Below are 20,868 nucleotides of genomic sequence, written 5' to 3'. Positions count from 1 at the left end.
CAATGTGAGTTTATGGCAACAAGAACAAGTTATTTTTTCTTGTTTAACCTCTCGGAGTCCAACATTCACTAACACAATTGATTTGATTATTTTGTGTGGAAGGTCCACTAAAGGAATAAAGTGCTCCCGAACAAAATGGTTCTTATTTCCCAGGCTCAAAATGCAACAAGTTATTCAAAACATAGCTTGAAACTGTTCAAGTAAACATCAAATGTAAACTTTGTCCTACTCATCCTCTTTTTTCTGCTGGATTGTTCTGAACTTGCTATTTTGTGGGCTCATGGATAGTGATAATCGTTTCTTTCATTCTTCTCCTTCCAATGGCCTGTGGCCACAATATGATGTCTTGTTTCTATGTTGCAACAAAGTAGAAGAAATTCAAGTAATAGTAGCTGAACAAAGTAGTACTTAGTAGGATTTTACTCATTCGGTGTTTGAGGGACATGGTTGACCTGAACCAACAAAAATATGTTTGGATAGTAATAGTGATGATGTGCACATATCGGACACAAGTGGGGTCATATTGTGTTAATGGAAAACATCAAAGGACGTTGGCGTGCCTTTAAGCTCTCCCATGTACTGTTGACACATTCCATCCACTTCTCTTATCACATAGGATTCCCTATTCATTCAGTTATTTTTTAACCACCTGCCGTTTCAGGATCAACTTGCGCACATTTCGATTAATTCCACGAGGTATTTGTTATCTCCTAATATTTTTACTTCCGCTAAAATTTAAACTTAAAACCTTATGGTTCTCAACACACTTCATTGACCGCTAAGCCGACGCCCTTTAATCCTACTTAGGGATGCCAAACGGGCGGGTTGGGTCATATATGGGCGGGTTGAAAACGGGTAATGGCAAAATGAATAAATTATGCGACCCGACACATATTTAATACGGATAAAAAAATAGGTTAACCAGCGAATAATGTGGATATCCATATTATCCACGGCTTCTTGAATATGATCACTTTGAGAGAATTCCTAGTCTACAACTTAAGAAACCCTCAATTTGAGGCTTTACAAGTGTAAAAGTTAAACCCATTAGTTATATATTGGTTATCCATTAGTTATCCATTTTCTAAGTAGATAATATGGTTCTTATCCATATTTGACCCGTTTTAAAAAGTTGTTCATCCAACCTATTTTTGAATAGATAATATGGATGGATAACTATTTTCTTTTAACTATTTTGCCACCACAAATTCATATTCATTCAGTTGTTAGAGCCCATTTGGACGTATGAAATTTTTCTCTTTTTTTAAAAAAAAATTCACTTTTTTTCGAAATCAGTGTTTGTTCATAAAATTTCTAATTTTCATTTGAAGAAGCATTTTGAAAATTTTCGAAAATTTAAAAAACTCTAAAAAGCAGTTTTTCAAAATTTTCACTCACAAAACTTCAAAAACGACCCAAAACTATATTCATATCCAAACGCAACTCTAAATTTCAAATTCCATTTTCACTTAAAAAAAAAAAAAGTTTTCACCCTGTTTTGGAATTTTCCTATTCGTATGTCCAAACGCCCACTTAGCATGCCCTCAGCCTCATATGCCTAATACTGTAATGCATTGCCTGTTGAATATGGATATTAATGTTCGAATTATCATGACCAATAGTCACCATTTCACCTTTAATACCTATGCTACTTATCAATTTAAAACTCACTTACTTTAAGTATTGGATGCTCGGACAGATGAAAGATTTTACAAGAGTTAAATGTACTATAAAAGAAACGCCGCCAATCTCACCCTCTAAAGATAAGGGCGCAATAATACATATTCAAAAAGGGGCAGAGGCCTCAAACTAATTCAGAGTTAGAGAGAAATATTGAATTAATGCATCAACAAAAGTGTCCTTTTATAACAAATTATGTGGGGGAAAAAAAAGAAGGAAAAACTATTGTAGAGAAGCAGGATTTCAAATTTCAAGGTGGTGATTGGTATAAGATGAGAATATTCTAAAGCATTAGTTTATTAAAGAAGTTGATCCAATCACTTGCATAGACACATAGTAATATTATCCTTAAGTTTAAATTACTTTTTGGTATCATGTTAATGGTAAAAAAGCCGGTGCACGCCTGAAATTGAAAAAGCCAAACAGTAACAAACAATTAAGTAAAGATAGAATAAATCAGTAGAAGCAAATGATAAGATACAGCAAGCAGAGTGCAGAGGTTTCTGTGATAGTTTATGAGAATGTTTTCTTGTCCCTCAAAAGACATTCTCTCTTGTCACATCACTTGATGATTAAAAACTATGGCATTTCACGTAAATATACACCAAACTCATGCCTTATTTTTCCCTTCTACCCTCTCTATAAAAATCCCTTTTACCCCATTCTCTTTGTAACATTGTGTTAAGAAAATAGCAATGGTGATGGTTGTAGGAATGGAGGATAGAAAGAAACAAGATAAATTACAGGCAGTATGGTTTGCTGCTGGAGTAGCTGCTTTAATGGCATGTTTGGAACGTGCTATGTTAGTTTCCTTTGTAGAGCAGTGGCGAGTAATTGCATTTCTTGCTCTTAATCTCTTGCTTTTAGCTATTCTTTTCACATCTAGAAGTACACCAATTACTCCAATAGTTGAAGAAACCAGCCCAGAATGCATCAGTGACACTACTGAACAATCCAAGATTGAGGTGAGAACATGTTGAATTATGTGACCATTACATTTAGTTCCAGTTTGGCCAGAAAATTTGAAAGCTCTTTTTTTAAAATTTATTTTCAAATATTTATAGATTTTAACCATTTTTTGGCAGATTTCAAAATAAAATCTTCAAATCCCAAAACGACTCTAGTGTATTTTTTTTTGAAGTTTTTTTTACTCATAAAACTTCAAATTCTTTTGAAATAAAATGCATGCCCAACTACATGCTGGGTATATATCTAAACAGATTTTAGATCATAGTGACACATTTTAAAGCCGTGCGGGACTAGTCCCAAAGCGGACAATATCACTAATGTGCTAGGCTGTTACAATTTGAACTTTCAAACACTATTTTTCATCTCATCTTCAAAAACTTATTTTTTTCAAAGTTTCAGCTAAATTTATGTTCAAACACTAGCTTAAACGCTTGAACTGTTTTAAGCTATGTTGCTCGAACTCTTAAAAATGCAGTTTGTGCGCGTGTCGGATCCTTAAAAAATAGTGTATTTTTGGAGGATCTGATAGGATGTGACATTATTTTCGAAAAGTTGAAACAACATATATTTTAAGAGCACACTTTATTTTATTTATTTATTATGTCTTCAACATGTTCCTCTGCGAGTCTGATTCTTTTTTAGCAGCAAAGCAACACATGATTTTGCAAATTTTATTTATTTACATTTATTATGTCTTCAACAGAAGAAGAGGGTGGAAGAATGCAAGAAACGTTTGGTGGTGCCTTTAGTAGATGAAGTATTTGAAGAAGTAACAAAGGAAGTCAAAGAGGATTATACAATAGTAATAGACAAGAGGGAAAACAAAGAAGACCAATTAGATGAATCTATAGATGAAACTCAGCAAATTTCAATGGAGGAATTAAATGAGAGAGCAGAGGCATTTATAGCAATGTTCAGACAACATTTAATATCTGATGCAAAGGCTTATAGTTATAGCAAAAGCTGCAGAATTCGAACTCCAATTACACTCAAAGGAGGTGACAAAAATTTTACCACCATTTATTAATTAGGCCAACTAGTCTTGTTGGTGATCAAGGTGGTTCTTCACATTCAAAATAGCATTTTATTTACTCTTTGTAATGCTAAACATTTTTTTTTTTCTGAATAGAAGACCTATCTTGATCTTTAGTTTACAAGTTACACATACCATTTTATTTTCTTCAACTACTCCCTCCGGCCCACAATAAATAACTAATCAATTTATTTTTTTATTTTGGTCCAAAATAAGTGTCCATTTATATAATCAAGAAACAATTCAATTTGTTTTTTCAAAATTACCCTTGTGTACGTATCACTCAAAAGTCATTTACTCATCACATCTGAAAAGAGAAAAAGAGAAGTAAGTGCTACTATAACTATGGTGCTTCATTTAATGAAGGGTAGTTTAGTCACACTAACTATTTTCGTCTAGAATTTAGTATTTCCTTAATGGGTGTGTCCAAAGTAAATTGGTCACTTATTGTGGACCGGAGGGAGCATTATTTAGTAATCCCTCCAGTCCACAATAAGTGACCAATTTGCTTTTGTCACGCTCATTAAGAAAATATTAAATACTATACAAAAATACCTAGTATGACTAAACTATCCTTAATTAAATATTTAATGTGAGGAGTATGAAAATTTTCTAGGAACATGTACATAAGAGTAATTTTATAAAAACAAATTGAATTTTTTCTTGATTATATAAATAGGCACTTATTTTGGACCAAAATAAAAAAGTAACAACTAAAGGGTTTCTCTTGTTGTTCCAATTGTCACAATTTTGAAGGTCTGTGTATCCTCACAATATATTTCAGGTACAATCTAGAATTGTGAGCAAAGAACAAAAACTGATGTTTCTCACAATGAAGCATTTTCTATTCAAATGCAAGAGTAAATATTCTTTAAAAACTTATTCGCATCCAAACAAACAAATGAATGCAAAAGTGACATGAATTTTCACTTTTATTTTTAACTAATAAAGTTAAGTGTAATATAAATATTGAAACCGCCTAAGAGTAAAGCTTCGTACGTAATATCTCCACGCCCCCTATTTGTATATTAATATAAACATTGAATGCGGGTAAATATTTGTTATCATCTTTTCAAAATTTGAACTCAAGTAAGATAAAATAGCAATGATATTTAGATAACTTTAAAAGGAACAGTGTCTTTTTACTTTACATGTTTCAGCAGACCTTTTTGTTTCAAGTGAGTATTGCCAGTAAGCGTGAAGGTAAAATTAATATTACATAATCTTCGCAGCTATCATACTAGCACATTCTAGTCTGCAATTAGAAGAGCACGCGTAGTGCTACGTATATTCTTTTCTCTAAAATACTTGATTAACTATTATTTTTAAATTATCAATGTATAAGAGTTAGACCTTTGTGTGAAAGACTTTAACGATACCATGAAAATAGTATGTGCTAGTTAGTTTCGAATCGGTAATTGAAAAATAGTCAATATTTGTTAAGTCACTGAAAAATAACCATTATTTTATGCGGAGATAAAATCTGAACAAAATACCCTAGTTGAAACACAGAATGTTCTAGCATAATATGCTGGATTATGGAGTACCTGCATATAAACGTCCAGCATATTATGTTGGAACTCCATCATATTATGAAATTCTAACACATTATGCTGGAATTTCATATGTAAAAAATTAGTACTCCAGTATATTATACTGAAATTTTTCCGAAATTGTTAGGGTATTTTGGTTTAAATCTTATTTTTACATGAAAAGGTACCTAAATTTCAATTACTTTTGAAGCTGTGTAAATTTTCAAATAGTAATTGTAAATCAAGCTATTTCTGAATTTCCCTCAACGATCACTAATCACTTTACTCATGTGGGTCTGCATAACTTTAGGGTTTAGCCCGTTGGGCCCAAAATTGTAGTGTACCTATTCTACAGAAATTTCTATTGGGCCTTAAAGTTTTAAGTGTTACTGACCCTCTTCCATCACTTTGTCATTTGATTTGTCAGGAGGAGAGTGTAATTTCTCTATGGACCAAAATGGTTTGGCATTAAAGGTTGAAAGCAACTACAAGCAGATGAAGAGCTAAGATTTTACTTTATAGGTTCTAATTTTAGAACAATAATTTTAAGTGTTAATAATTGAGTTATATATATATATATATATATATATATATATATATATAATGAATTTTCTTTATACAAATACACTCTTTGAACAAAAGTTACTGAGTAAAGCCGAACTTATATTCGGGCTTCTAACTCCACCCGTGCAAGTGGCCTTAACCTGAAAAAATATTCTAGAGTAGATGGTACAAAGAGTAGCTATAACGTGAAAATTGAGGAAAAATTACTCCATATAATTTGGGGAAAAACAAAGTTAAAAGGACATCGCGGGTAAGGCGTAGTCAACGGATTTCACATGGTTATTTAATTTAATAATTAGTAATGCATCTGTGTCAAATTATTTAGCAAAGTTTGATTGACGATGGAGTTTGAAAGAAATACAAAATTTTAAAACTTACTTATTAAAAATAATATTAATTTTTATGTGGCTATAAAAGATTATCATTAAAGTTAAAACTGATAGTTTAAGTTAAAATATTTTCAATTTAAAAATCTCTTAGTTTTAGTGGAATGGATAAGAAAAAATGCTACCACATCAACTGGAATGGAGGGAGTACTATTTAATAAAAAAGAAATAAGAGCATTAAGTACGATATACACTTGGGGAGCCTCGAAGACCATCAACAATGAATAACTTATTACCGATGGGTGTAGTGGGATGAATGTGATTTTTTTATCCTTAACCAGATATTTTGAGCCTTGGAAATGAAGAAACCCTGATAAGGAGCATTTTCTCCTTTAATGAGTCTTATTGTACGCAAATCTAGATTAGTCGGGCCAGTGAATTCTGAATAACAAATGTAATTCAAAAAAATCAATGGATACCTTTGATCAATGATCAATTGGTCTTTTTTCTTCTGCGTCTATATTCTGACAGGGGATCTCTACATTATTAACATAGCTTGTGTTGATTTGGTGAAGGGCCACAAATAGATAATGCAAATTTCATGCTACGAATTCAGCCCAAAGAGCCAGTCCGTCCCTACAGCTAGATATCTGCCAACCAAGCATATGTCCTAAATTCTGACCTACCAACATGAACATCTCATTCTAGTTAGCCCAGAAATCATCAACCAGGGTATCTTCTATTACTACTTGATAAATAAATATTGCAAATTCTTTTCTTCTTGTTCCACTTGAGTTAAACTAACAATAAAAAACTCTCAAGGGAATAAAGGGGGATGTGGCTTGACTGACATTTCTAAAAGAGAGGGATGAGCAACAAATACTTATTAATTTCACGTCTCCAAGTGTTTTTTGAAAGGAAAAGCAAGAGGGGTAGATGAGTTGACTATTTTGGCAGCTTTTTTGGGATGAACAATGTGATTTTTTTCTTCGAGAAATTGCAGTTGCAAAATTGCCATAGTTCGAAGAGCAATGTTACGAGTACAAAGTCATTCTTATGAGCTGAAGATCTACCGGAAATAATATCTCTACATAAATGGTACCAGGTAGCCACTCTAAAGGGATACTATTTAAGAATTACTCAGCACGTCCTAAACTTCAGTTTTTCAGTTCAAATTTTTAGGACAAAAATATTTGAATTGTCATAAATTAAGATTTTTAGTTTAAAATTTCAGTACAAAATAAATATTGGGTAATCTCTAAATAGCATCCCTAAGAATAACTATATGTGTACTTGCCCCCACAAAGTAGGGGTATAGTATTATTTTTGTTGTATTTTAATGGTGGCAGGCCCCGCTTTCCATTTGCACATAGTTCAAAAGGAATAAGCTTAAGACGAAAAATCACATTACCTCACGACCTTCTTGCTTTATTCTTAAACTGATCAATTTGCACTATTTTTATTCTAATTAATTCTACTTAGCTTGCTTGCACGACATTCTCTTAGCTAACTTTAAAAAAAAGGAGCAAGTCAAGTACAAACTTTGAATGTTATTTACTCTCCATTCTCCAATTTTATTTTTATATGTGAAGAAGATCTCACTATGAAGAAAGGCTTATACGTTTCCGTAATGGCCGGCTTCAATCCCATCAAAGTTATAGTAATTAATTTTGGTAGAATGTCACAACCCGAGAAAGCTACTGCTATTGATGTGTCGGACGTCGAAATCCATCGTCGTTAAATATTAATCATACATTTCTTTTAAGCAATCCAGATACTCTACTTCTCCGATCCGTGGACCACTTTACTAGTTAATGTCCCTGACCCTAAGGTCATCTCAATATTTCACCCTCATTTATTTTTATAAGATTAAGATGTATGAATCTAAATGTATATCTGAATATTAAGATATTGCATCTAATAGTATAAAAAATAACTTTTGAAAACTCCAAGAAAGAAGAAAGACTAAAAAAATGCCATCAATCATACTAGTATAAAAAAACAAGTTTTGAAAACTCCACGCCAAGAATGAAGAATCTGTCACCATACACCTGGTAGATGGTTCAACTTGGACAAGAAATATTTATTATGATAGTTACTACCTTGAAGTAATAGGTCGTTTCACGACCTTCTCTCAATAATAATTCACATCTTATGCTTTAATGATGGAGGCCACGCGATAAATTAAACAATACTTACAGCTTAATTACTGATAATCCGACTTACTACTCATGACAGTACGAGCCAAATGGTCAGAGATGATTCTAAGATTTTAGATCAATAAACATCGAACACTAATATGCCACTTACTAGTTTGTTGTAGCAGGTACAAACTTAATATAAATATAAATATATTTAAAATTGTTCAACCATAGAGGGTACTGCAGCATCTTTGCTATACTTCACCTATCCATGTTTTTGGTAGTGAAGCTTGACAGTTGCAAAATTGGCAGCTGAAATTTTTGTAAAGGGAATATAATGAAAAATTATCTTATTACGTGATTAATAGTGGTGGCAAAATGGTTAAAAGAAAGCAGTTATCCACCTATATTATTCATTAAAAAATGGGCTGGATAATGAACTTTTTAGAAACGGATCAAATATGGATAAGAACTATATTATTCACTTAGAAAATTGATAACAAATGGATAATTAATGAGTTTAGCTTTTATATTTGTAAAGCCTTAAATTGGGGATTCCTCAAGTTTAAGAGACTAGGCATCCTCCCACAAGTGACCATATTAAAAAAGCAAAGGATAATATGGATATCATATTATCTGCTGGTTAACCTATTTTTTATCGTATTAAATATAGATCGGGTCGGATAATTTATCTATTTTTGTATTACCTATTTTCGACCCGTTTATATCCGACCTGATCCGACCGTTTGCCACCCTAGTGATGAATTCGAGGCTTGGGAGACGATAAGTCAGCTCACGCAAATAATGCAGATATATACGGTTGTAAAAAAGGCTTAGTTTAGTTAGTTATCGTGCTTGATTGATAGTAATTAACAAATGCACGTCTTAGACAGTTTGATCTGGCCATGTGGTATGATAACTTGTAGTCACAGCTAAAAAGTTGCACACGAGACTTAAATGAACTTCTTGTAAAAGTACAACATAATCGTAAAACTGATAGAACCTTGTGCGGCCTATATTCTGTTCTAATTTCTTCCTGGTTGAACTACTCAGTGAAAATAAATTAGACTATTAGAGAAGCTTCTCAAATGTGCAATTCAACCACCTTTGACATTTCGTTCTTTCTCTTCAACTCTTGGTGTTATCGCTTAAATTAGGTGGTATTCGACCTTCTTAGGGCTGTCTTTTTCGTCCAGTCCATGACATTTTCTTCTATCAAGGCGACCAATACAATAATAGCTTTACCCATAGCCTAAAAGCCAGCCATGTGTATATTCTTCAGCTATCCAACTTGACAAGAAAGAGATGTCATCTCTTTCAGTTTGAGGAATGGACTTTATTTCAAATCATGGGAAACAGGCAACGAAAATCAAGACGAAAAGCAATTCGGTTGTGGTTTATCAAAAGACGAAGCAAAGCTGATGCATCCCATTTAAGCGAAATTTCAGGTCTATTTCATTTCTTGGTAATCTTGATCGAGTCTTGCCTTGACGTTATTCGTTTAATTCATTTTATGTATTCAGATTTCTTTTGGCTGGTTTCAACAGATAACGACGAACAAGATGATGAGTGCATGGATGGTTTTTTTGGTAGGTCACTGGACATGGAACCATGCATTAGAAACAATGAATTGAGGTGAGCATTTCGGCTTGTATATCAAGTTATAGACTTTAAAGCTTAACAGGATAATACATTTTTGGGGAAATAATTCGATATTTGCTCTGTAGAATCTTTGTTGGTACATGGAATGTTGCAGGAAGATCTCCAGTGGGAAGTCTAGCTCTAGATTTGATTGAGTGGCTCCATCTGAAAGAACCAGCTGATATTTACGTTCTTGGGTATGTATAAAATTCAAAATACAACATTCTTTACTCATCACACTAAAGAATTGGTCATTTAAGAAAGCTTTTCCTCTAGCAGCTTTCAGGAAATAGTACCTCTAAAGACTAAAACAGTAATCGGAGCAGAAGATCCAACAGAAGCTACTAACTGGAACTCGCTCATCGGTAAAACTCTAAATAGCAAGTATGGAGGTGCCTGGTTGACACCCATGATAATTCCAGTCACGAATGATAATTATCAATATGATGGAGCTGCTGAATCGGATAGGAGACTAAGGAGTGACTACGAAATATCAAGTACAGCAAGAGGTCAGACTAGAACCAAAATTGAGCTTTCAGACCGTGTTGGTAGGTACAAATTGATGGCGAGCAAGAAGATGGTTGGTGTCTTCATTAGTGTGTGGATGAGAAGGGCATTGCTAAAGAAATATCGTGTCTCGGAGGTGAAAGTCTCTTCAGTAGCCTGTGGCATTATGGGCTATTTGGGAAACAAAGGATCAGTCTCTGTGAGCATGTCCATAGGAGGAACTAGTTTTTGTTTTGTGGCAGCTCACTTAGCTTCAGGAGAAAAGAAAGGTGATGAAGGGAAAAGGAACCATCAAGTCTCGGAAATTTTTAGGAGAACATCTTTCTCTCGGCTGCCTGAAGACCGACATAAAAATCTTCCACTCACCATCTTAGGACATGAGTAAGTCAGTCTTTCTCATACACAACTAATTACAAGAGTTGTCCTAACATGAATGTATTAGTCAACACCATTGTGACATAGATTCAACATAGTATGTTCAATATAAAAGCATAGGCAGAGGGATTTCCTTTCGGAATCAAACTACAAGAATGATCATAGCAATAAAAATAAAGAGCCAGAAAGTAATTGGATTCAAAGTAAAGATATAGAACTGAGAGGCTAAGCAGATCTTTTATAATTACTAAAACTCCACTGCATAACAAAAGGATGACATGTTTTCTCCTAAGATGACAAGATGTATTTTCTTGTAGAACAGCCAGATATTTTGGTTTGGAGATCTCAACTACAGATTATACTTGGAAGACAACTTAGCAAGGGAATTTATAAAGCAGCAAAATTGGAGTGCCCTGCAAGAGTTTGACCAGTTGCGGAAGGAATTAGAAGAAGGTGGAGTGTTTCAGGGTTGGAAAGAGGGAAATATAGAATTTGCACCAACATACAAATATTCTTCTTACAATTGCAATCGTTATTCTGGTGGACTTCCAAGCAGAGCTGGGGAGAAGCAAAGAACTCCAGCATGGTACATCATTACATGACATTTTTGCCTAGTACTTTTGACAGTTAAACACTCCCACCCCTCGGGAAAAGGCACTCGTTGCTATCCCCAGAAAATTGAAAAACCTCAGGTCTAATCCCTTAGTCCAAACTGAAGGTACAAATTAAACAAAAGAAAGACTCTATAGGAATCTGACCAAGTACTGAGCATTGCTAGTCATTATGTGCTCATACTTACTGTCGTGACATTTGGATTGTTGATGGCAGGTGCGATAGGATCCTATGGTATGGTAAGGGAGTTAAACAGCTTTCCTATTTCCGCAGTGAAAGCAAGTTCTCTGACCATCGGCCCGTCTCTGCTTTATTCTCTATACATGTTGAAGATCAAAAGTGTGCCCGTTCAGGTCTGGTTTCATTTCCTCCATCAGTCCCCTCCACAATTCCTAGTAAAGCTGTAAGTATCTGACTCATTGTTCACTGTAGTTTCTTAGCTCTTTAGCTGATTATGGATGATTTTTTAAATGTCAATTTACAAAGTCCTAAAGTTGAGCACATGTTGGCAGGTAGCCAGGTACAAGGCAAGGGTAAATGAGATGCTAGATCTCCAGTCTTATCATTGATTGTGAGGGATATATAAGGATCAGCAACATATGTGCAAACAGAAAATCCAATAGATGACTTCCTATTCAGCTGAACAAAACAATTCATATTCTTACGACAATCGCTTCCAATCCTTCAAAAAAGCATTCTGGTGGATTCACTTTCAAACCCCCATAATACCACAATAATGGGAGGTAGAGCATGTGCGGTGACAACCATTTTATTAGGATATTAGAGGCAAGTACATTTAACTTTCTTCTTTACCAATGCAAAAGATTGCTGAAAGAGCAGAAATACAACTATCCTCATGGTAACAGTGTTTTATTTTACAGTTTTCATTAAATTTGTTCTTTGGGAAGTATTGGGGAAATGAGTAGAAAAGTAGGAGTGTCAATTTTGCAAGCTAGACCTATCTATAGTAGAACAAAGCTTAGCCAAGCCAGTGGAAGACATAAGAGCAGAAACGTAAGCACCTCAGGGTCCTGCTTTTGACTATCATCAGCTTAATGTCAGGGACTACTTACAAGAAGCTAATATTCATCACCTGCTTGAAGAATTTCACCTAATGCCTCTGCATTGTCCCTATGACAACTGGGAGATACCGACCTCTGTAGCTCATCACTAAGGGAAGCACATGTGTTTTCTGATTCAGAAGGCTGCTTGCTTCCAGTCAAGGACACAAAAAAAGTTGACAAATCTAAAGCATGGGTGCTCATTCCATAGGCGTCATTTTGACATTTTGAGGTGTGAAAGTCTGAAAGAGTTTCTCAGTAATACAATAGGAGATTACTAGACTGCAACAGCAAACGTGGAACGTCTCATGAAAATTTGAGATCCACTGCAAATTCATTCTCTTCCACTAATGAGGTGAACTAGTAAATAATTAGCTATGAGTAAAGGAGTCCAAACAATAACGATTTAAGGATATCTGGCTAACTCCTGCATTTCCATATGTTCTTTTGTGATGCTCTCTATCAGTGATGCTTTCCTCTCCGAAACACTCAACTCCTCTTCAAGCTGAAAAACTCCACACAGCTCAACATGTTAAGTTCTCCTAATACTAATAACCAGACAATACAGCAACAGAAAAAAGGAAATGAGAGCAGTTAGGCTTAACAAAAACGTAATAAGTTGCCTGCCTATGAATATTCAGTTCAACTTGGTATTCCTCTTCTTCCTTAGTGATCTGGAACTATCTGAGCCAGCTTATTCTGGAGGTCAGTTTTGACAGCTTCAGCATCTTCTGCTTTGGTTTTTGCAGAACCTGCTAGTGAAGCTATAAAAATTCTTGATCCCCTTGAAAAAGCTATCGTATAGAAAAACAACAATAGAATTTTTGAAATCTTTAAATTTGAACATCCTTATAATAGAAGAAACTCACCAACACATCGAAAAAAGAAGAGCGCTTATCTGTGTGCGTTAAACACACCAGGCTTTGATGCTGGCTCGCCGCAATTATCATTTTGGAATGTGGAGACTATTGTCTCATGGAATTTCCTTCTTCCACTTTAGTAGAAGAAAGCTCAGCCATTTAATAGCAGGTCAGCTAAATCTCAACATGGTGAAGTCACAAAATTCAAATGAAATAAGCTATGGAGTTAGAGCAAAACAGATATATTTATATCTGGCCACTAAATCTTCTGTGCTCGAGCTAATGTGTCACTTTGATAACTAAATTTGAGATATCCAGTTCCCTCAAGAAAAGAAGTATACTAACAAGACTGGCATCAATTAACAGGTTTTCTGCCAAATTAGAAACTCGGAGTTTTAAATTACTATCACAACAGTGGAGAATATTTGCTCTGCATCTCCATGTCTACACTTTGCCGGTTGAACAACTAATGTGCATGAGTGCCAATGGAGGGAATATGTACTGGTTCCAGTGATAACACCGCTGGATCACGTTCAATTCATATTATTTGCATACTTCTGAGCCAGAACTGAACAAGAAATATGATATAGGCTAGAGGACTGGCAGCTTAATAAAAAATTCTTTGTTTCTGTTACTATACAATATCACCAAATTAATCTTGAAATGCAAAACAAAAACCACATAATCATTGTATGACTGTAGATTCTAATTCAGAAGGCCAAAGTGTTCGTCTTTCTCATTTAAAAAGAAGCCACAAATTATGATCACCCCCCAAGCATAATTACGTTTTGCTAGTAATCATGACATACCCAAAGATTGTAAGCATGTCTAAACAACAATATACATTGATCATCTTCAAACTTCAAGTACTACAAACTGATTCAGCCATTAAAGCAATGCCAAGTTCGTTGTACTACTTAGGCCATGGCATGTATAAATGAATTAGATCCTAAAATATTAGCAGCAGCCAAGTAAGAGTTAGCTCTTCTAACATCAGCCTGGATTGACTAGAGACTGTTTTATCTCCGAGCCTGCACTGAGCTGGCCTATGTTGGAAAAAACTAGAGTATGAAAGGGCAGCCCGATGCACTAAGCTCCCGCTATGCGCGGGGTCCGGGGAAGGGCCGAACCACAAGGGTCTATTATATGCAGCCTTACCCTGCATTTCTGCAAGATGATGTTTCCACGGCTCGAACCTGTGACCTCCTAATCACATGACAGCAACTTTACCGGTTACGCCAAGGCTCCCCTTGAAAAAACTACAGTATAAGAGCTATAAACCTTATCTGCAATTTAATTTTAAAAAAAAAAACTACTGGTAGTACCTAATTAGCCAGACTTCATACTGCCATTTCAATAGTAAAACATTACTGCTTATTAAGGACACACAAAAATTAACTCCTAATATTTGCAGGGGAAAAAATCATATGCCACATAATGGAATCACATAAAAACTAAAATAAGATGACATCCGTGTTAATAGAAGTGAAAACTACCGATAACTTACTTCAACAAACAGTACCTTATCTGTGCATTGAGTTCACGCATTTTCTCAATGAAGCCATCTCTGCATAAGAAGTGATAGATACAATAAGAAAGACAATTGCAAAGACATTCTAAATGTAGTTAAAGTCTTAAAGATGCAGTTTCTACTTAGCCAAAGTGATTGTAATAGAACAAAGAGAGTTGAGAGGTTAACTGAAGGAAGCATGTCATTACCGAGTTTCTGCCTCTTTGTTCTTTTCACGTTCAGAATATCATCAATCGACCAGGAAGTCTCGGAGTCCCTCGTCCGCTGTTTGCCCGATGGCGAAGATGTCGTTGACCTAGCTTCAGCCTTCTTTGCTCCTGCATGAGCGGTGGCAAATTTATCTGTCATTTCCTCGAACGTCGATATCGACCGTGCTGGTAACTGTGAATACCATGTTAATGCCCCTCCTGTCAAAGTCTCACCGAACTTTTTCATCAGTACGGATGGCACTTGTTCTTTTGACAGGTCATTGCCTTTTACCGCGGTGACGTAATGGATTAGATGATCTTTTGGATCCGTGGTCCCATCGTATATTTTCAAGTATGGTGGCATTTTGAAGGTTTTAGGGATGGTGTAAGGAGCAGCCTCCTCACTGTACGGTTGCTCGACAAACCTTCCCACATCGCGTTTTGGTAGCAGCTTGGGGGCGCCAGGTATTTTGTCGACCCTTTCCTGGTGCTCTTTCATTTGATCAAGAAGCACTTTGTTCTCATTTTCCATTTCTTCCATTTTCTTTAGGATAGTTGCGAGTGCATCACCACCTGCGTCGATGACAGTGCGGGTGTTGCTCGTTCGTGTAGGGCCCGGCTCGCCTGTGATGATTGCGATTTCCGCCGTTGGTGAATCTTCGGCATTTCCCTGAGGGGGTTTCTCGAGCATGTTGCTTAGGGCGCTCGTCAACCATTCCTCTAGCAGCTTTTTGATTGCTGGTGGTGTTTCTTTCGCCGTAGACGTGGAAACTCCTCTCTCACGCAAGACTGTCATATCCACGTGCGAAGAGGGTGAGATTTCCCCCTCCGGTGTACCGCTTGGTGTTATATTCTCGGTATCTTCCTTATTGGCTTCGTCGAGAGAGCCTAAGAGGTTGTTTGAGACATCTGCTATCATTTTCAACCTTGCTTCTTTTTCCGCCATTGTTGGTTCTTATGGGGTATGAAGAATAGTGATCGTTGCTTTTGATATCCTAGATGAGAACTATGATTTTGACTATGGAAATCCCCACAGACGGCGCCAAATTGTTTGACTCAAAAGATGTTAACTATTTTTAAGCAAATCAATCAAAAAGATGAAGGGGTAAATGGTAGTCGAAAATAATAAACCCTAACATAGTTTTTAGGAGGATGGACTTGCCACAGTAGAAGAGATAGATAAGTAGAAAGATAAAGAATAGAGAGAAAAAGAGAGAGGATTTGTATTTCTTGTTTCTCTAAAAGGATCCCACAATTACAAGACCTGGATAATGGAGGATCCTTTACTCATTACAGGAACGACAAAAGGAAAAGTATATTTTATAACGGAACCGACGACGACGCGAGGACGTCTCTCCTTTCCTTCCTGGGTCGCCTCTTCCCCCTATACCGACACGTTGATACCTAATGGTTGGTCCTGCTACCATTGAGACGTGATTGACCAAATTCGAACCCATACAACATTCAGCTAATTAAATATGTTTTTTATTAGCTTAAAAAGTTAACCAGTAAATATCAGCGAATTCAAATACGAGTGAAATTGAAAACCTCTAGGGCTTGAATAGCAAATTCATTCCTGGCTAATTCAACCTCGTAGCTTTTGAGCTCTTGCTCAGCAAACTCCTTCTGATATTTTGCCTCTTCAAACTCAGCATTTGCAATTTCAAGATCCAATTGAAGCTTTTGACTTCATTTCTTCAGATTTATTATTCTTCGCTCTGAAAATTTCGAGATATTAGATTACAAAATCAATTTCAGTTTTCAAAATTCGTTGAATTATCAATTGAAGAATTTAACACGAGTTCTATTGGAGGAAATGAGGGAGCAAAACAAACCTCCTTCAGATTTTTCAGATGCAAAGTCGCGGATTAGAATTTAGAGTTAGGAATTGCTTCTAAGAATCACTTCCCGCCATCTCTTCCTTCTTTGAGAAGCTGTTTCGAAATTTCGAACTCTAAACTGTAATATAGTATGTTACTTTTACAGCTTGTTTGGATGGTTGTTACCATTGTATTGTATGATATTGTTTCTTTAAATATAATTTTTATTTTGATTGTTAGTTAAATTTTATTGTATCGTATCGTTAAATCCGTCGTTACATAACGACGAAATGGGCAAATTTGGTGAGTTCGCGTCGTTACCTTGTCTTTTTCTCAATCTTACCCTTCATTATTATTCAATAATTTTATTTTATCATTTACCCTACCTTTTTATATAATAATTTTACCTTGTATCATAATTTGCGTGATATCATGAAACGACGGCAAACGGCACAATCTATACAAACATTGTATTTATCAAACTATACAGTACAATACAATACAATACAGTACGATACGATACATTATGAAACGATACGTAACAACCATCCAAACAAGCTGACAATGGCCCTGCATTGATCTCGTGATGTGGAAGTTTCACCCCATACCCTATTTCTATTTGCAACCAGCTATTTAACCTGAACCTACTTTTGAAAAAAAAAATTAAATTGTACCCAATTTAATATAACGAAAGGTGAATCAGGCTTCTTTCATATATGTTGCGTCAGTTAATGAGTTTTCCAACTTTTGCGACTTCAGACAAATTTTGTTCCTATTTGGTTGGGCTTATTCTAAGTGGCTTTTAAGCATAAGCCATAAGTTAGGAAAAACTTACTTTGTCTGAAGTTTAGATGCAATAGTACAAACTTCAGACTTATTTTGTTTTATCTAAAGTTTGTGTGCAATAGTGCAAACTTCAGACGTATTTTACCTGAAGTTTTGTATGTTATAGTGCAAACTTCAGATTTATAGGGTTGTGTTCGATAGTGTAGACTTCAGACTTATTTTGTTTTGTCTGAAGTTTGTGTGTGGTAGTGCAAACTTAAGACTCATTGCCTGAGTTTCTGCCTCTTTGTTCTCTTGGAGAAGAAAAGTTGGATAGAACAAAATTTTGGATAGAACATGAAGTATTACACAACACTCCTCAAATTTATAAAAGTTTCGAGACACGTTAACTATAGAATTAATTTTTTTTCTTCTTGCCTATAGAAAAAAAATATATATAAAATCCTAGGGTTTTTTACAAACCACTAATCCTTGAACTCAGGTATATAAAATTCCCTATTGTTAATTATCCTACCGTGGTAATAGGTAAGAATTGAATAGTTAATTCCCTTCTTCCTCTATATTAACAGTAAATTCCATGTTTAGGTGTGAAACTTTAAAATTGATTAAAATGCACTGATTGTTGTAAAATCAATTGTTTGACTGGTGTCAATTGGACTGGGGCCTACGTATTGGCTTGAGAAGTTTTGAGGTGAGTTGATATAACCCTTTACTAAAGTGGTTTAACTCACAAAAGCACGCATACAAGGTGTTTGATGAATTGCTTAAAAGAGTTTATATTTAATTAATTGGAGCGAGTGAGTATCTATTAACTTAGAATTGTTCTAGCAAAAGTTTAGATGATTTATTATGATATATGTACATAAATTTTCAGATTTTTATGTTATTCTTATATGCTATTTTCATGTTGAAAATTTATGAAGAAGCAAGAATCTTTAGAAATACTTTTACATGTTTATTTCATTCGTATGTCATGCTTTACATTTGAGGATACCAGCATGAGCATGTACATGATGTTCTATAAATAAAAGATTTAGACTTGAAAAGTTACAAGAAGTTTTAGAAAGAAAAGATTTTTGGGAGTATCCTTTATTCTGAGAAGGGGTCATCGTCCCGGCCGAGGGTCCTGACCAAGGCGTTGACTTCCTGAAACTACTTGTGCCAAAGTAGGGAGCACACGAGCCGAGGGTCTCGTTGCTGAGAATTTATTTAGCCATGTTAAGGTATGATACATGAGCGCTGAGAACCATGAAGCGAGTGGCACCTTGTGGATTGGGCCTATTCGATCCGATTGGGATCGAACCCGTGCCGATCACACGGTGAGTGAGATAGAATTAAGTCAGGATAGTTGGAACTCCCAAAGTATAAAGTGAAGTATTTTTTTTATAAGAAAGAAAAAGAAAAGAATTTCTTTTAAAATATTCATAAACTGCTATTATGCAATTATTTTAGAATCATTCTTATAAGCTTTATGTTTTACATGCATTTAGAACCTTTTCTCGTAATGTATATGTTATTAAAGTTTTTCCCCCTGTTGTTGAGACTCACTGAGTACAATGGATGGTACTGACGTTCTCTTTTGAGAACCTACGTTGGTCTGCGGTACAACGTAGGAACCGATTTTGTAGGCGAGCAGGCTACGTGTTAGGACTTCCTTCCCTTCCAGTGCTATTGGTGAGCTCTGCTTTTGTTCGTGGAGTATTCCTTAGAGTCATCTTTATTTAGTTATTTCTTTGTTTACTTAGAGAATTGGCCAGGAAATCTCATGTCCTGAGCAGTGCGTCAGTTTATCAGTATAGGCTTCATAGACATAGTCGTTGGGTTAAGATTCAGATGATTTTGATAATAACTTAGCAGTAATTCAGTAGTTACTACAAATAAAGTTTTGGAGTTGATTTATTTATATATTTAAATTAATCAAAGTATTTGGTTAGAGTATTGCCTTGTTGCATATAAAGTTTGGAGTTATAATAGATTTGATAAGCAGAGACGGTTCGTTTGGTCATGTTTAGTGATCGAGTGCCGGTCCTGGCTTGTTCAGAAAATGGGTCATGACAAACTTGGTATCAGAGCCTCTGGTTTATGGAGTCCTAGGGGTCTATAAAGCCGTGTTAGTAGAGTCTTGTTTATGAGTATGAAGCGCGTCATACTATAAACAGGAGGTTAAATGGTATCCCCGACCTCAAGTCTATTTTGAAAAAGTACTTTGCACCTGAAGTTGATCAAATAAATCATCAATTCTTGGTAGTGGGTACTTTGTTCTTAAATGGTAATTTATTCAACTGCCGATAGTCGACGCACATTCTGAGAAAACCATCTTTCTTTCTTTCAAACAAGACCGGGGCACCCACCACGGTGAAACCACTCGGCCTGAATGAAGCCCTTAGTCAAGTAGGTCTTTCAAACTGTTCTCTATCAACTCTTATTAAGTTCTGCTGGAGCCAACCTATAAGAGAGGTATAGATATGGGATGAGGCCTGGGTATGAGATCAATGCCAAAGTCTATGATTCTTTTCAGGAGGAAGTCCGGAGAAGGTCCATCTGGAAAATTTTTTGGAAATTCTCTAACAATTGGCCACAGACTTGAAGAGCTGGTGGTTTCTGATTCTGGATTAGATGATTGAAGCCAAATAAGCGCGAGAACACCCCTTACTGATCGTGCCTTAATGTAAAAATAAACTTACCTACAAGCGATGCTGAATCTACCCTTCGCACTCTAAGATTTCTTTCATTTGGAAATTGGAACCCTGATATATCTTTGGCAACGGCAATCTAACATGGCATAGCAGGAAGACAACCAATCATACTCATGATCACACCGAAATCCACCATTTCTAATTCTATGAGATCGGCCTCGGTGTTGTGACCTTGATTGAAACAATACGACCTCTATAGACTCTTGTGACTCTTACTAACTCGCCAACTGGAGTAGATACTAAGAATGGATCACTAAGTTGTTCAGGTTCTAGTCCGAGGTTAATTGCAACGTATGGAGTCACATATGAAAACGTTGAACCTGATGACCATTTATGGCATAAGCATTATGTGAGCAGACTAAAAGTAACCTCTGTAATAACTTCTGCAGATGCCTCTGCACTCTGACGATCAGTGTCGCAAATAAACGGGATTGTCCCCCTCCCTGAGTAACTCGATCTGCACCTCTGCCTGCCCCATGCAAGGTTCTGATTATGAGCAACCACGAGCCTGAGTGGATGCAACGCAGTATGCTGAGAGAAACTAGA

At 35.7% G+C, this 20,868-nt stretch overlaps 3 protein-coding genes across 5 annotated transcripts; 2 read left to right on the top strand and 1 right to left on the bottom strand.

Annotated features, from left to right (window-relative positions):
• Positions 2,334-3,798, top strand: LOC109222910. The gene is made up of 2 exons (XM_019387201.1): positions 2,334-2,645; positions 3,353-3,798. Exons 1-2 carry the CDS (start codon positions 2,376-2,378, stop codon positions 3,674-3,676), a joined length of 594 nt encoding a protein of 197 aa, XP_019242746.1. The 5' UTR covers positions 2,334-2,375; the 3' UTR covers positions 3,677-3,798.
• On the top strand, positions 9,131-12,865 carry LOC109206783 (type IV inositol polyphosphate 5-phosphatase 7-like). Of its 3 annotated transcripts, none has more exons than XM_019369654.1 (7): positions 9,131-9,693; positions 9,793-9,880; positions 9,973-10,083; positions 10,166-10,774; positions 11,091-11,354; positions 11,597-11,783; positions 11,893-12,865. In XM_019369654.1, exons 1-7 carry the CDS (start codon positions 9,594-9,596, stop codon positions 11,947-11,949), a joined length of 1,416 nt encoding a protein of 471 aa, XP_019225199.1. In that variant the 5' UTR covers positions 9,131-9,593; the 3' UTR covers positions 11,950-12,865. The 3 variants fall into 3 exon arrangements, with proteins under 3 accessions (XP_019225199.1, XP_019225205.1, XP_019225195.1); XM_019369660.1 differs by having other exon boundaries at positions 9,769-9,880; positions 11,897-12,865; XM_019369650.1 differs by having other exon boundaries at positions 9,769-9,880.
• LOC109206776 lies at positions 14,499-17,016 on the bottom strand. Its single transcript, XM_019369640.1, has 3 exons — positions 16,856-17,016; positions 15,021-16,738; positions 14,499-14,868 (listed from the first exon to the last, which is right to left on the bottom strand). Exons 2-3 carry the CDS (start codon positions 15,964-15,966, stop codon positions 14,825-14,827), a joined length of 990 nt encoding a protein of 329 aa, XP_019225185.1. The 5' UTR covers positions 15,967-16,738; positions 16,856-17,016; the 3' UTR covers positions 14,499-14,824.

Source organism: Nicotiana attenuata, chromosome 2, assembly GCF_001879085.1.
Source record: "Nicotiana attenuata strain UT chromosome 2, NIATTr2, whole genome shotgun sequence".
Lineage (NCBI taxonomy): Eukaryota > Viridiplantae > Streptophyta > Magnoliopsida > Solanales > Solanaceae > Nicotiana > Nicotiana attenuata.
Note: the sequence above shows the minus strand (reverse complement) of the source record. Positions and strands in the feature narration are given on the sequence as shown.